Raw genomic sequence first — 15,656 nt, 5'->3', positions numbered from 1 at the left:
AGAATGGCCCAGTCAAAGTCCAGAACTAAATCCAATTGAGAATCTCTGGCAAGACTTGAAAATTGCTGTTCACAGACACTCTCCATCCAATCTGACTGAGTTTGAGCTATTTTGCAAAGGAGAATGGGCAAAAATTTCAGTCTCTAGATGCTCAAAGTAGAGACATACCCCAAAAGACTTGCAGCTGTAATTGCAGCAAAAGGTGGTTCTACAAAGTATTGACTCAGGGGGGCTGAATACTTTTGCAAGCCACACTTTTCAGTTTTTTAAAACTTTTTTAAAACTTTTTTGGTTTTTTGAAAACCATGTATCATTTTCCTTCCACTTCACAATTATGCGCCACTTTGTGTTGGTCTATCACATAAAATCCCAAAGAAATACATTAACGTTTGTGGTTGTAACGTGACAAAATGTGGAAAAGTTCAAGGGGTGTGAATACTTTTGCAAGCCACTGTACATGCTGAGCTTATATAAGAGTCACTCCCTCTCAGTTCCTCTTCTTGCTCTCACCTGTCATGGTGACACAGGTGTTTTTTCTCACGAGGCCCAAACATGCCAGAACATGACTGGAACAGAGGCGAGCTCATGTGACTGAGTTAATGAATTCCTTAATATTTAAATACTCTGATAAAGTTAATATTTAAACAAATTTATTTATTAAAACAAAAATGACCTTTCCTCTAAAGCAGAGAGGAAGTCTCTTATTTACGTTGATGTGTTTAAAACATATGTACACATTAGTTAAAGGGTGATTCTACTTGCTTTTCATTAATGCATTTGTCTGGCTGTGTTACAGTGGATCCATATTTGGCCCAGTCTGTTTGCTGGGGCATCACGCAGTGTAACAGTGTGGCTCACTGATGTGTTTTTAATAGTTCTGGACGACAGTGGAGCTCAGTGGCTCAGAGGAAGGGGATATGTCAGGGACTTCAGCAGCCGCTTGCCACACATTGACTGTGTGGTTGTTTTGTGCTGAAGCGCTGCCATGTGCCTGTGGAGGCTGACGTTTAACACTGTGCTCTGTGATGGACAGATGGGGAATACATGCTCTCGCATCTACATTTACATCTACGGTTCTACTAACACTGGGCTTCAGGCGGCCTCCCCAGCTTTAGAGTTAGTGCTGTGAACAAACATAACACTGATGTTTGTGGAAGTAGTTGAGAAAGAGTTAACCGTTCAATGTGAGGGTTAAGACTGTGAGAGCCAGTTAGTCGGGCTTAGGCATGTGAGGTCTGGGTTAAAGTGAGCTGTGTCATCAGAACAAAAAATCATTCCAAAAAGGTTCATCTTGTCTCCACTGCACTTATTTAAGCTTTTTTTCTTATCGATAGACAAGTGCTTTAAAGTGTTTTTTTTTACCTTGACTTGTTTCGACTGCTGTCTTCCTGCTCAGGCTGAACAGCAGGGGAGCGTGGTCGTCCCGTCAAACCTGACAGGACGACCACACCTGTATAAACAACAGCTGATAAGACACGTCACAGCAACATTACGTGACTCTTCTGAGGAAGACTGCAGGAAGACAGCAGTCGAAACATGTCAAGGTAAAACAAAAACACTTAAAGCACTTGTCTATCGATAAGAAAAAAAGCATAAAGAACAAAAATCAGTTTTACATTCAGAAAAAAAATAAGATTTATGTTTTGGTCAAAAGATGATTTAAAGAAAGACAACGAGTGGATCCTTTCATCCTTTTAGAAATATTAAATATAGCTCTAATATCACAATGTGCTGTTGTTTGTGCTGATTTTACATTTTCAAAGCAGCAAATTGTTCATGAAAATGCATTTCAATCAGATTTCTTCTCAATGGATTAAGTCAGAATGCATGTTCCTTTCTGATAAATGTAGCAGGTGGTTAAAAAGCTGGTGCAAGCAGTTAAAAAGGGTGTAGCTGACTACAGCCTATAAACAGCTGAGTGTAAGGACGGATGAAAGTATTTTCAAAAGAGCATCTTTAATTAGAAGCACAAATGTAGCTACATTAAAAATCATCATTACAGTTAAACTATGTAATGAGCTGATCATCAGCCACAAGTGATTTTTATTTTGGGATGACGGTGAATGCAGATACAAGTAGAGAAGAGTCATGAAGTCCACAAGCTGGGAACTCAACATTGACATATTATCACCATATAAAGGTGTTATAGCCGAGCTCAACCTCCAGGGGCTGAAAAATGAAGCCAACACTGAAGAACCAAAACCTACAGTTCCTCTAACGACCACTAGAGTCTGGCTCCAACAGTGAGTCAATCTCCATAGACTCCCATGTTAAAATGTCCAACTTTACAGCAGAAATAAACATGTTCACAGCCTGGTACAAAAACAGTTTGGGTCTCTAGAGATAATTTCCTCCTTCATGACAACTATTTATATAACTCACCTGTTTACATTTTATTAAGGCTTATAGTTCTGTAGAATTGAAGGCGTGGCCTGTTTGAGTGGCAGGTGGGTGAGCATATTCCACGCAACTCCTCTTTGTCCATTTTTGGATTACATTGGAGTTAGGGGCGGAGTCAGATACTGCCAAGATGGCAATGGTGGAGCAGCTCACACTGAGCTTCAAAAACCTCTGGGTGGAGTCACAGAGGCTACATCCATGTTTATTTACAGTCTATGGTTATGGGCAATAGGTTAGCAAGCAGCTGAACATTTGCAGACGCACAGGAATATAAGCATTAATCTGGAATTGTGTTTGCGTCCACCTCATGAATATAAATCCAATATTCAGTGTGTTCACTATGAAACAACAACACTGAGAACAGAACAGTAACGTTGGCACCCAGGTGCTAACAAAGCTCCATAGAGCTGAGGAGAACTGGGTGATAATGATCAGTGTGTTTATCACTACAGTATCATTGACACGTTTCACATTACACAAGTATAAAAATATTAATTAGTGCAGATTGAACTGTGATATTTCTTCTTTCAAAAGTTACATACAAACAGTTGCATACATGGTGTGTTTGTGTGTGTGTGTGTGTGTGTGTGTGTGTGTGTGTGTGTGTGTGTGGTGGGCCTTGAGCCTTCTCTCTCTCTCTCGCTGGCTGACCAGTTTTGGCCCCCCACTACCACCAACATACACACACACACACACACACACACACACACACACACACACACACACACCTCTTCTAGCAGCTGAAAGTTGCTTTGCTGTTCTCAACATGCCCGCATCTCACCCATCCAGCCCCGCTCATCCTCCTCCTCCTCCACCACCTCACCTACCCCCGGTGTTGGCAAAGGCATCTGTGTGTGTGTGTGTGTGTGCGTGTGTGTGTGTGTGTGTGTGTGTGTGTCAGGCGGGCTGCTGCGTGGTGAGCATGCCCTCTGTCATTCATGCAGAGCAGCCCTGTCCAACTGTCACTTCCTGACAGGCCGATAATCAATCTCTTTATTAACTGCTCTGCTGCAGACCACCGCCACTGAGGGGAGGAGGGAGGGAGAGAGAGAGGAGAGAGAGGGAGGAGGCGGAGGAGGGAGAGGTGAAGAGAAAGGAGGGAGGAAGGGGAAGAGAGAAGAGCAGGACTCGTGCTGCACTTGGAAGGTTTTTGTTAAGGATCAGTTCTGGATCAAATTTTAAGACAGCTGGAGTGGTTTAAAAAAGCTTTTATTTTGGAAGGTTACATCACATTTAATGACACAAGAAAATCTTTGGAAGAAATTGTAGTGATGTCATGTAATCATGCAGTTATGATAAATGATGGACAGTTAATAGAGAGAGAGTGGTTCCCAACATGAAATATGATCACCTCATAAAGGTGGTAAACATGTTTTCTAACAGTTTCCTATTTACACATCCAGGAACATCATCTTCCATGTGCAGTTGTATTCATGTTGACCTGATCAGTGTGAGTCCAGTCGTCTCTCTCTCTCTGTTCGCTCTGCTTTTGGTCTCTAGATTGAAATATCTGAAGTTTTAGCTGCTTTATGTTCCACCGTCTTCTTCCAGCTGGTCGCTAACTTTGCTAGTTGAACAGTTAGCACAAAGCTAGCATGTTGTTTCATTTCAAGAACATGACGCTTTACAGGCAGCCCCAGTGGTATGAAATGGTATATACTTCCTGTCTTCTAAGTGGGCCTGATTTTACCGCTCGTTTTAATCTGCTAATTTATATCAGATCAGTCCAGTACAAGATCATATCAGTCTAACAATACTCTGTTTTCCCTCAAAAAACAGTTAAATGATAATAATAGTAATAGTATTATTAAGCAAAGAAATACAAGTTTTATTTCAGTTTAAACTTTTAATTTATGGTTACATATAAGTCCCTCTAAACTTCTGTGGTTGGAAAGCGACGTCGGCAGCTCTACTGCAGCAGTGAAACAAGACCAGAACCGACAGAGAGAAGAGAGATCTTTGTTGCAAGATCTCATGAGAGTGTGTTGCTGAGACAGAAACAGGTCTCCGATAAAGTTGATATTCTCCTGATCTGTCGGTCTAAAAATGCCATTTTGGTGTCAGAGGATATGTGGCTTGTTAAACAGTGGATCCAATATTTATTTTGGTAACTAAAGGGGCGAAAGAATCGGTCATAAGCTGTGATCACATTCACGANGATCCAATATTTATTTTGGTAACTAAAGGGGCGAAAGAATGTGATCACATTCACGTTCCCCATTGGAATGAACAAACTCAGGCCTGCCACTGGTCTCCTAAAGGGGGGTGGAGAAACCCATGTGACACAGTTACAGGACATAATTGAAGGGGAACCTTCTCCTTTCTCAACTGTCTCTGACTTCATTCAGTCAGTCTGACATTAGCTGTGTTCCAATTCAAGGCGTGGCCCTTCATCGCCGCTGTAGACCGCGAAGGCTGGATTGAGGCAGTCTGGCCTACAGAGGACTTTGTGTCGCAAAGCGTGGCTACTGTAGCCTAGCAACCTTGATAACGCATAACTTTTTTAACAAAAACTTGAGGTTTTAAGGCCTGTGGTTTTAACAGTTGCACTGTTAGCTGTTTAACTGAGCTGAAACCCAACACTTACATTTAACTGTGTAATGCTCAGGCTCTCTGTTGTTTGCTGCCATATTATTTTCATCATGGGCGGCAGAGAATCTTGGGATAGGTTGGACCATGAAGGATCCACCTGCTGGGTCCTTAGTTGCTCAGGAAAAGCAGGACGCATTTGAAGAAGCCTTTGAAATGGGACAGTCCAGTCACTTTGATGTAATCGGTCTTTAAATGACAAAGCTACTGTTAGCTTGTTTCTGCTGGGCAGAGAAAGATGCATTTGTTCCACTGAGATCATTTGCAGTCCTGGTAGCTGTTGTTAGGAGTAGGGCTGGGACAATTATCCGACGTAATCGACATTGTCGATTATAAAAAATTATTCGACTTGGAATTTTAGTGTCGACCCGTCGTGTAAAACCACACAGGGTAAATGTTCATAGAACAAAACCGGAACTTTCTAATGGGACCGTTTATATCCATCGTCTTTGGTTTACCCGGATACAAACGCAGCGCAAGGGCTGGGACAACGCGGTGACATAATTGAAGTCATTGACTACGTGAATGATTTGCGTCTGTGTAATCTATTTGAACAACATGGCGGCGTCTACCAGCAGTACGACGGAGCGCGTGGAGCAACATGCGGCAAAAAAGGCTCGCACACGGTCCTCCAAAGTTTGGGAATACTTTAATCTTGACACCAACAGTGCGGTAGTCTGCAGACTCTGCAAAGTGCATCTGGCATATCACTCTAGCACGACAGTCATGCACGAGCACATAAAGAGGAAACACCCTGGTGCAGCGAAATTGCTGTTAGGTTAATAAAAAAAAATAATTGCTAGATTAATCGTTTAAAGAATAATCGTTTGGGACAGCCCTAGTTAGGAGCAATTAACATTTTACACAACATTCAAAGGAATATGCCAATTTAAGAGCTATGATGTTTTGACGTCTTATAACAACCTGTATATCTACATCAACTTCATCCATAATTATAACGACAGCCATATTGTTTTCAGGTTGTCTGTCCATCCGTCTGATTCTCTTGGACACAATATCTCAGTAACACCTTGATGGAACTTCTTCAAATTAGGCAAAAACATTCACTAGGACTCAAGGATGAAGTGAATACATTGTGGTGGTCAAAGGTCAAAAGTCAAGGTCACGATGACCTCACAAAACAAAGTTTTGGCCTTGTGAACACCATATTGCTGTAACAACTTGAGGGAATTTCTTCAAATTGGGTAAAAATGGTCACCTGGACTCAAGGATGGCTAAAGGTCAAAGGTCAGTGTCACCTTTGACCTTTAGCCATAACTCAAGACTTCACACAGCAATTATGGCAAGACTTCACACAAATGGTAACCTGAAACTAGTCTGAGTGGAGGAGGCAGACAACCATGAGGAGCTGATTCTAGTTTCTAACTGCGGCACAGGAAGTTAATGTTCCCATTCCTAATCTTGTCTTCAAAGCTCATTTGTTTTACATGGGGGGGAGTCAGATGTTTGGAACTGAGCCGTGAAATCAAAACAATGAGCTAAAAATACTAAAAAGTTGGGTGATGATGACTCCTTTCACACTACACAGTAATTTGATCCATTGTTGACAAAGAAAATATTTATTTGTGCAGCTTTAAAGAAAAATCATACAGCATGTTTGTTGGACTGACGACGGTGACACTTGTTTCCCAGTTGTTAATCCAACATGTGGATCTGTTCAAAGTCTCAGGCTGAGGCTCATCATGTTTCCACGTGTTTAAAGAGACAGAGCAGAGGCTGATGACAGAGGAGGAAGACACGGTGTCTTGAGCTGCTGTCCAGACCTGCTGCTGCTGCTGCTGTTGGTTTTTGGGATGCTGGGCTTCCCTGACAGCATCTCACCCGTCGTCACGGCGATAATTTATGAGGCGGGAAAGTTCATCAGTGATTCTGGCGGCCAGCAGCCAGCCAGGAGTCAGCACACTGCCTTTGTACTGCTCTGTCCTTTTATTCTCCACTCTGTGATTTCTTTCTCCAGTTTGCTCTGAGTGTGTGCCCCGCGCCCCCCCCCCCCCCCCCCCCTTAGTTTTTGGCACAGTTCTGCAGCAACCTTGTGATACTAATGTAGTTTGAAGGTGCATTCTTTTCTTATGTCAGTCAGTAAGTGGGAATATACACACACATACAACCACAAAGCACAAAATGGAAGGGATTCTGGGTAATGTAGGACATAACTAACTGAAAAACTGGGTACCATAAAAGTATATTACAACATTTAATCACAAAAGGAGCTCCTGGAGTGAATGAGCCCCACAGATTGATGAGAGCTGAGGTGCAGGGAGATCACTGGGGAGGTTTTTCTGCCCTGGTAGCAGCTGCACCAAAGGACGTCAGTCAGTCTGTCTGTCCACACACACACACACACACACACACACACACACACACACACGAGTCCAGGGCAAGACGTCTGAACAACTAACCTGAAATGAAATTTGTGGATATTCATGCTCCCCAGAGGGAGATTTGTGATGATTTTAGTGACTCCATTACATTTCCTCTAGCTCCACTATCAGGTGAAAATTTCCACAATAAAACAAAGGAACCAGAGCTGTTGATGCACACACACACTCATCAGTGACTTTATCAGGAACACCTGTGCACCTGTTTATTCAAGCTATTGTCCAATCAGCCAGTCATGTGGTAGCAGAGCATAAAATCCTGCAGATCCAGGTGAAGAGCTTTAGTTACATCAAACATCTGAATGAGGAAAAATATGATCTCAGTGACTTTGACTGTGACATGATTGTTGATCTTGTCCAGTGGGCAGCAGCTCTGTGTTGATGAGAGAGTACAGAGGTCAGAGGAGAATGGACAGACTGGTTGGAGCTGACAGAAAGGCTACAGTCACTCAGATAACCACTCTTTACAACTGTGCTGAGCAGAGAAGCTTGTTGTCGAAGTTTGATGAACTCCACCCAGCAGAGGACAGTGTTTGGACACAACCACAGCATTCATGCACCTTTTCTTGTTGATGTAAACACACAGTCCACTGCTGCAAGCCTTACTCTGTCAGCTCAGTACCAAGTTAGCCCATCCAGATCAATGGCTGTGTCCTGAATGTTGCTGTGTCGCCAGGTTTCAATGAAAACAGAGACGCAGTAGTTCTTCATTTCACATTGAGTAGTCCATCGTACTCACTCTACCAGTGTCCTGAAGATCCTGATATCTGTGGCTGAGTTTCACCATGTGAGAAGGAGCTTTTGTTTTTTTATTTGTTTATTTTATTGGCTATTTAAGTATTATTGATTGATATATTTGGTCTGTGAGAGACCACTGTGTCTGGACACGCTGCCATGGAAAAACCAATGGAAAATGAAGTGGTTTAGATAATCTGATAAACTGGTGAATCATGGTCTGACCACTCGTGTGACCCGTCAGATGTTGTAGCAGTGTGGGGCCGTGTTCCCTGATCCCAGCAGTTAACTTTGTGACTATCATGTTATAACATCTGAAAAACTATGAAAATAAATTGCAATAAACCGTAAGAGGTCAAAATAGGAGGCTTCACTTACCTAGTTTGACGTCTGTGGTGTGTTCAATGACGTTCACTGACAGAAGTGCGAAAGAGGATGGATGTGGGTACAGTGTGGTGGAACAATGAAGTTGGTCCCTGTATCTTTGTTCCGGTCACCTCTTTACGTCTCACATACCGTGACTGACAGGTTGGGGTCTGTCAGATCTCTCAGCCAAATCTCAGCGAGGATACTGTGTCCAACTCAGTGTAGTCTGATACCTGTGTAACAGGTACAGTTTAAATGCAACATCTTTACCACACTTGGTCATCATTTTATCATTCCGAAACAAAGGGAATCTTGTTTATTTTATACCTGAGAGATGTCTAATATATGAATGGCTCCTTGACAGGTTTTTTTTTAGCATTATGCGAATCCTGAAGCCTGTTCAAGACATTAATGTTTGTGTTCTTGTGTGTGTACAACAGGACGAGTTCCTGATGGAGATCCAGACACGGCTTCAGTCAGAGATCGCCCAGTGTTGCCTCACCAATGCCAGACTCTCAGGCCGCACCGTGGAAGCCTCTGAGATGCTGCCTGCTGAGGCCGATGATGCGGCTGACAGCACGACCACAGCCTGAGCTCACACACACTCACACACACACACACACACACACACACACACACACACACACACACACACACACACACACACACACATGGTGCACAGAGGAGGGAAAATGGCAGACCTTGTACACATCACTTCAGAAACCACTCAGAGATTCAGTCACACAGACTGCATGTCCCAGTGTCCCCAACCCAAACAGCTGACTAGCAGATATATGCGAATAATAATTCTATTGCAAATAATGATAACCATAAAACTCCAAATCCGGGTAATAAAGGCGGAGTAGAGCTCCCTAATGAAACGCAGGCCTCCCCGCTGCTTCCCACCTAATGTTCCCGCCGAGCCGCTCGCCACTTTCCATAAAGCAATTTTGCACGCCCTCTTCAAACGTGAATCACCTAGAAATGAAGAGACCCCCCGTCCCCTGCCATGTCCCCCCACCCTCCTGAATTCCCCCACCATCACCTCCACTCTCCCCTTCTTACAACACTTATACTAGAGCTGTGTGTGTGTGTGTGTGTGTGTGTGTGTGTGTGTGCGTGTGGGTGTGTGTGTGTGGGTGTGTGTGTGTGCTGCAAATCCCTGTTTGCTTGTGTTCCATCATCGCTTAATGTTAAACTGATGCATTTCAGGACACTCCTTAGGGGTGTGTGTGTTTGTAGTTGTGCTTGTTTTACTATACTTTTGGGGACCAACATGCTGGACCTCACAGGTTAGAATAGCTGTTTGAGGCATTCACTTGTGATGGTTAAGGGTAAGGGGCTATAGGGAATAAGGTATGTCAATGACAGGACCCCACAAAGATAGGTGTACCAGGATGTGTGTGTGTGTGTGTGTGTGTGTGTGTGTGTGTGTGTGTGTGTGCGCGTGTGTGTGTGTGTGTGTGTGGCATCATCAGCTGAGAAGCACAGGCAGATGTTCATCATTAATACAATGTGAAACAAATAAGCAAAGTGTACAGAGCTTCAGTAAACAGAGGTGTGTGTCTAGAGGTGTGCATAGCTGTATAAACTCACAGGCCTACACACACACACACACACACACACACACACACACACACACACACACAAATGAAAAAGTGTAGCTTTTCCTCACTCTGCTTTTGTTTGATGTGAACCGACTGAATCAAACTGCTGTGTAGAAGACTTCTGATTTCATTTGTATGTCTTGTATGTATTTTATAGAACTGTAAACAGCCTCAGGTTTAAAGATTAACTACACTTTCACAAAAACACATTTTGATTATTAACTATTTATTTGTTTATTGTACCTAAAATAGAATAGAGAGAAGTCTACATATCAAGCAGAGGGAGTTAGACAAAAAGACCTGCCTCTAATGTTACGTTCTGGAGTTGAAGTAAATAAAGACTATTGTGGATCCAGACGGAGGCTGTGCTCTGTGTGAGAGACTCAATAAGAAAGATCTCAGGCCCCGGTGTTTCACCTGGTGGATGATCCAGACGGTTCTTGACCTGGCGGCCTGGGTTCGAGTCCGGCCTGTGGCCCTTTGCTGCGTGTCATCCTCTCTCTCGCTCTCTCTCTCTCTCTCTCTCTCTCTCACTATGACTGTAATAAAAGCATTAAAAATTTACTTTAAAATAAAGACAGATTTTCTCTCCTAACTTTCTCTGTGAGTGATCATGTTACAGTAAATCCAGCTGAAATCACAGCTCAGTCTTTGTCTTTCATTTACTTGTTTGGTGATTTTGTCAGACGACATCACAGTTATAAAATCAGGATTTGACCAGAGGTCCAGACAGATATTCGGTTTAGACCTTGTCTTATTATTAGAGAAATTCTCATTTGATAATATTTCTCATCAAAGTACAACTTCACTACCCAGCTGCTGTAGCATTTAGGCAGTATTGTAACTGCAGCATCGGTAGTAAGTTCCACTGCAGAGAGACGTGTGAGTTACACTGTGTGCACCTGCCTCCTCTGTGGAGCTGCTGCTCCTGCTGCGGCCTGAAGGCAGCAGGGCGGCAAACTAAGTTGTGTGCGGGGAGAGCAGGCCTACAGTGATCTGCTGTGAACATCAGCTCTATCACTCTCATGACTAACACGTCCATAAACAGCCTGCACCCCCAACCCCCCCCCTCTACCAACACATCACTGGTGGAGGATCCAGTGATTGACAGATGAGATCAGATGAGTGGATTTAGCAGGGGAGATCTCTGCTTCTCTCCACGGGGTCTGAGATTCACACTCAGTGCACCCATATATACAAGCCCCCCACCCCCCCCCACACACACTCTCACCCACGCCCACACCCGCGCTCACACATACGCATACACACACACACACACACACACACACACACACACACACACACACACACACACACACTATCTTCCCAGATGATCTCTGCTTTCCCCCGAGCCAGAGTGGGAGGTGTGTATGATTTTTCTATGTGTGTGTGTGTGGAAGCAGACTGACAGCAGCATGTGGTCACCAACATGACTCACCCCCCCCACCCCCAGCTTCACCTGATGTTTCAAGCTCCTTGTCTTCATCCACCACCTCCTCCTCCTCAACCTCCTTCATCATAACCCATGTGGGCATGGCGGCCTCCCAATCTACCATCTCTTCCAGCCAAAGTGGCCCCAGGACTGGTTTCAAGCCCAAACCTGAGTCCAATCATTGAACCCCCACCCCCCACCCCTCCCTGAAGCCCGGGTGATCTGAACCCAATCCAGTCCTGATGGCAGAGGCAGAGGAAGCAGATGCCTGGGCAGTGGGAGTAGGGCAGCGTCCATGGCAGCACTGGGGCTACTTTATCATAGTTAGGAAGGAGTGAGGGCAAGGCATGAATATCAACACGTACACACACACACACACACACACACACACACACACACACACCGCAGAATAAAGCTATCTGCACTTGATGCACAACTTACACATTTGTGTGATTCCTTACTTTGTTTAAATTAAAGCTTTTTATCCTGTTCTGTTAAATGACTGACAATGATGCAGTCAGAGGTGAAGTCCTGTGTGTAGAGTATAACTGTTAGGAATGGTTAGTGAAGACATTGGTGGTAAACTGTTAAAAGATTCATGGAGTTTTTACTGAGAGGTCCATTAAAACTGCACTGTTGTTTTGTGCGCTTGTACATTTCATATTCAGATGTGTGTGGGAATCATTGCACAGTCCACTGACAGAGTCCCTATTATTTCATTAATCACATTTTATTTCTACTTTTTAATTGTTTTAATTTACATACCTTTTTTTACTGATGGTTTATTGTTCTTAATTATTTTATTTTCTTCAGTCCTATCATTTAACTGTTTGTTTTGTTTGTGTCTAATGTTTTATCTTAACACTATCCTCATAGTTTTTGTGGTTGCAACTTCTTTGATAATTCATGTTTTGTGCAGCACATTGTGCTTCCACTGGGAATGAAATGTGTTGTATAAATAAAGTTTTGCTTTCTTAAAAGCAGGCGGCTGACAGTTGTGTTGGAAGTGTTGTCTGTGGCCAGGCTGATCCTTCAGTGAGAAATGACTTTAGATTGTTCAGATTCATTTACTCAGTGAAAGAATTGATCTTTTGTGTGTCAAAGAAAATGACACGTCATGAACAACTGGAAAAGAGAATTCATACATACATCCTATGACAACCACTTCTTCTGTATTATGTTATTTTACTGCTTTTAAATGTAAAAAGAACAAACAACAAAACATACAGTGGTGAAGATGGTGATGGAATTTGTTTAAGCAAAGTAGAGGTTTCTGGCACAACCTCACCTACTTCCAAGGTGAATGGAGAAAGGAAAAAGTTGAAAGAGGTCAAAACTCCAGCAACACCTGCAGCAAGTGATTGATTGCCCCTTATTAAATAGACTATTCACCTGTGAGTGCCAGCATTTTGTTCCTCTAGTTTTGACCTCTTCAGACACTATTTCTTCAATTACTCCTCACTACAATAATGTAATAGATAACATAACTACCTGAGCCTTGAGGGGCCGAGCTTCAGGCTAATATGTCTCATGTGAAACTGTGACCTGTTGGTGGAACATCCTCTGACGACTCTGACACAGCTAAGTACATTTATGGGAGAAGAGGATTTTCATTTATGATGATGATGCTTCTCTTGGGTCAAAGTGCTGGTCAGCATCATCAGCAATCATCATCTGAAGGTTGAATTTACCACTTTACTTTATTAACTCTACCACCCAGTGGTGCTTTGAGCCGAATGCATGCTAACATGCTTGGGCTACTGTTTCACAGGCTGTTCACAATTTTTGTTTGACATGTTAGCATGCTAATATTCTCTAATTAGCAATTAGGTAAAAACCAGCGTGTTGGATGAATTAAAATTATGTTGACCTGATGTTGGTGCTAGAAGCTGTTGCAATTCATCCTGCAGGGATCATGAATGAATGAATGAATGAATGAACGAATGAATGAATGAATGAATAGGCTATGTACTCATATACACCCAGACGTGCTGTAATTTTAATGCTGTGAAACAACGTTACAAAACACTCACAAAAAAGCCATGAAAGAACACAGATGGATGTGGAGTAGCATCCACAGGTCGAATGCTATTGTTCAGATTCTGTGAATAAAAAAGTGTTTGTACACTGTTGAAGTATGAACACAGTGTGTTGTCTCTTGCTCTGTCGCTCTGGGGGATGATAAGGTGAAGTTTTCCTGAGCACTGATGTAAAGAATAGGTCAGCGCTGGTTGTAATCACTCATCGCAGTCTGACATTATGGCTGAGCAATTAGGCAGGACAGTTGTGTACTTTACAAATGAACAATGGTTGAACGAAGCCTCCCTCAATGCTCCCATCCATCACCCACAAAACATCCCCAACTTTTCCAAGCTAACACACACACACACGCACACACACACACGCACGCACACACACGCACATATACACACACGCACATACGCACACACACGCGCACACACACGCACACACACACTGCTGGCTCTCTAAAACATGAGCATCCACCTCACACACATGCGCGTCCTGCTGTTGCTGGGCTGTTGGAGGTGTTTCCACCGGTTTGATGAGTTTCTGGCCGACGCTCGCAGCTTCCCTGCTGAATGTGTGGCTGCCTCCCCTCCCTCCTCCTCCTCATCATCTTTCCCTCTTGTCAACACAATCCCTCCATCCATCCGTCCTGAGGCCCGGGCCCGGTGGGGGCTGATCCGCCCCTCGCAGCGTCCTCTGGGTGCTCTCTGCGTCTCCTCTGGTCCCCCTGCCACTCCACACACAATCATTTGTCTTTGGCCACCAGTGAGGACCTTTGATTTATTACGTTACGTTTTCTAAACTCACAGCTCTCTCCTCGCTTCTAGATTCATTTACAACTTTACCCCTGACTGCTCTCAACATTTAACATTACAACCTGAAGTTTAATTTAACCTGAACCTTAAACCCAAACCTTTTCTGTTGCTTAGCTAATGCTACATGGACTGAAAACTGGTCTATTGTGCCATCACCAAAGCTTTCATGTGCTCAATGATATTCTGCAGCAAAGACAATATGTGGCTTTGCTTTGTGGATGATTTAATGACGACATCACCTCTAATGATTTCTACTCTGTCTTTGCTTTGTCAGAGGCGAATGGCTATAACACCTATTCTGAACGCTGTGGCTGGATATTTTAGACTAAAACACATGCACCATGGGAGTTGTAGTTACCTACTACATAGGCTTAGCCTCTGACTTTTATTTTATCAAAGGACCAGATATTTTCCAACATAGTTGTCCATCTTCTGTGCTGATGATTCAACCAGGAGAGTTTCATGTCCATCTAAGCCTTGAAGAGAGAAGTGCCAAACTGGAGCACCAGGACTTCCAGAGCTTCCAGAGCCCTGGACACCAGTAATACACCAGTCTACACCAGACGCCTTTCAGCTGCGTTTTTCAGTCCACTGATCTGATGCCTGGCCCAACAGATAGACTTTAATCAGTGTCTACACTGACCACATAGTCACTGGTATTCCACTCGCAATTTTCTGTTACCAGCTATTTTACAACTGACCTAAGTAAGAAACACCAATAATGTGTATTTGAGTGTGAGCTCAATGCTTACTTAAATTATGCAATGACTTATGCTTAACACTAGCTGCATTTCCATTAACCTGTTTACTGTGCAATTTGAAATTGCAAACTCCAAAATGTAAGAACAGAGTAATGGAGACACCTTTTGAAAAAACTCAAATGTCCCATAAAAATGATACGTTCGCATGAGCTAAGGTGAGACTATCAGACAAAGCAGTATTTCTCAAAATTGGAATGGTAACACTTTTTCCACATTCAAGTCCAACCGGTCAAGTCAGATGGCCCCGCCCATCCTGAGTCCGGTTCTGCTCGAGGTTTCTGCCTCTTAAAAGGAAGTCTTTCCTTGTCACTGTCGCCTAGCGCTGCTCTTGGTGGGAATTGTTGGGTCTCTGTAAATATTATTATGAAGAGAAGGTCTAGACCCGCTCTATTTGGAAAGTGCCTTGAGATAACGTATGTTGTGAATTGGTACTATACAAACAAATACATTGACAAGTCACATGACATCCAAAGACATTGCCGAGTACTATCTCCGAAAAAATCCCTGATACGTGGTCACTGCCA

At 43.3% G+C, this 15,656-nt stretch overlaps 1 protein-coding gene across 1 annotated transcript in view; it reads left to right on the top strand.

The window, feature by feature from the left end:
- The window catches only part of LOC111226161 (protein phosphatase 1 regulatory subunit 37-like), a 47,932-nt gene extending 38,850 nt beyond the window's left edge, over positions 1 to 9,082 (top strand). Inside the window, exon 7 of the mRNA XM_022751265.1 lies at positions 8,930 to 9,082. Coding sequence (XP_022606986.1) covers positions 8,930 to 9,082 — 153 coding nt within the window. The remainder of the gene's footprint in view (positions 1 to 8,929) is intronic.
- Positions 9,083 to 15,656: the final 6,574 nt, after the last annotated feature.

Source organism: Seriola dumerili, unplaced genomic scaffold (assembly GCF_002260705.1).
Source record: "Seriola dumerili isolate Sdu_G_001 unplaced genomic scaffold, Sdu_1.0 BDQW01000149.1, whole genome shotgun sequence".
In the NCBI taxonomy this organism is placed as follows: domain Eukaryota; kingdom Metazoa; phylum Chordata; class Actinopteri; order Carangiformes; family Carangidae; genus Seriola; species Seriola dumerili.
The sequence above is the reverse complement of the archived record's forward strand: the minus strand, read 5'-3'. Positions and strand labels throughout refer to the sequence as shown.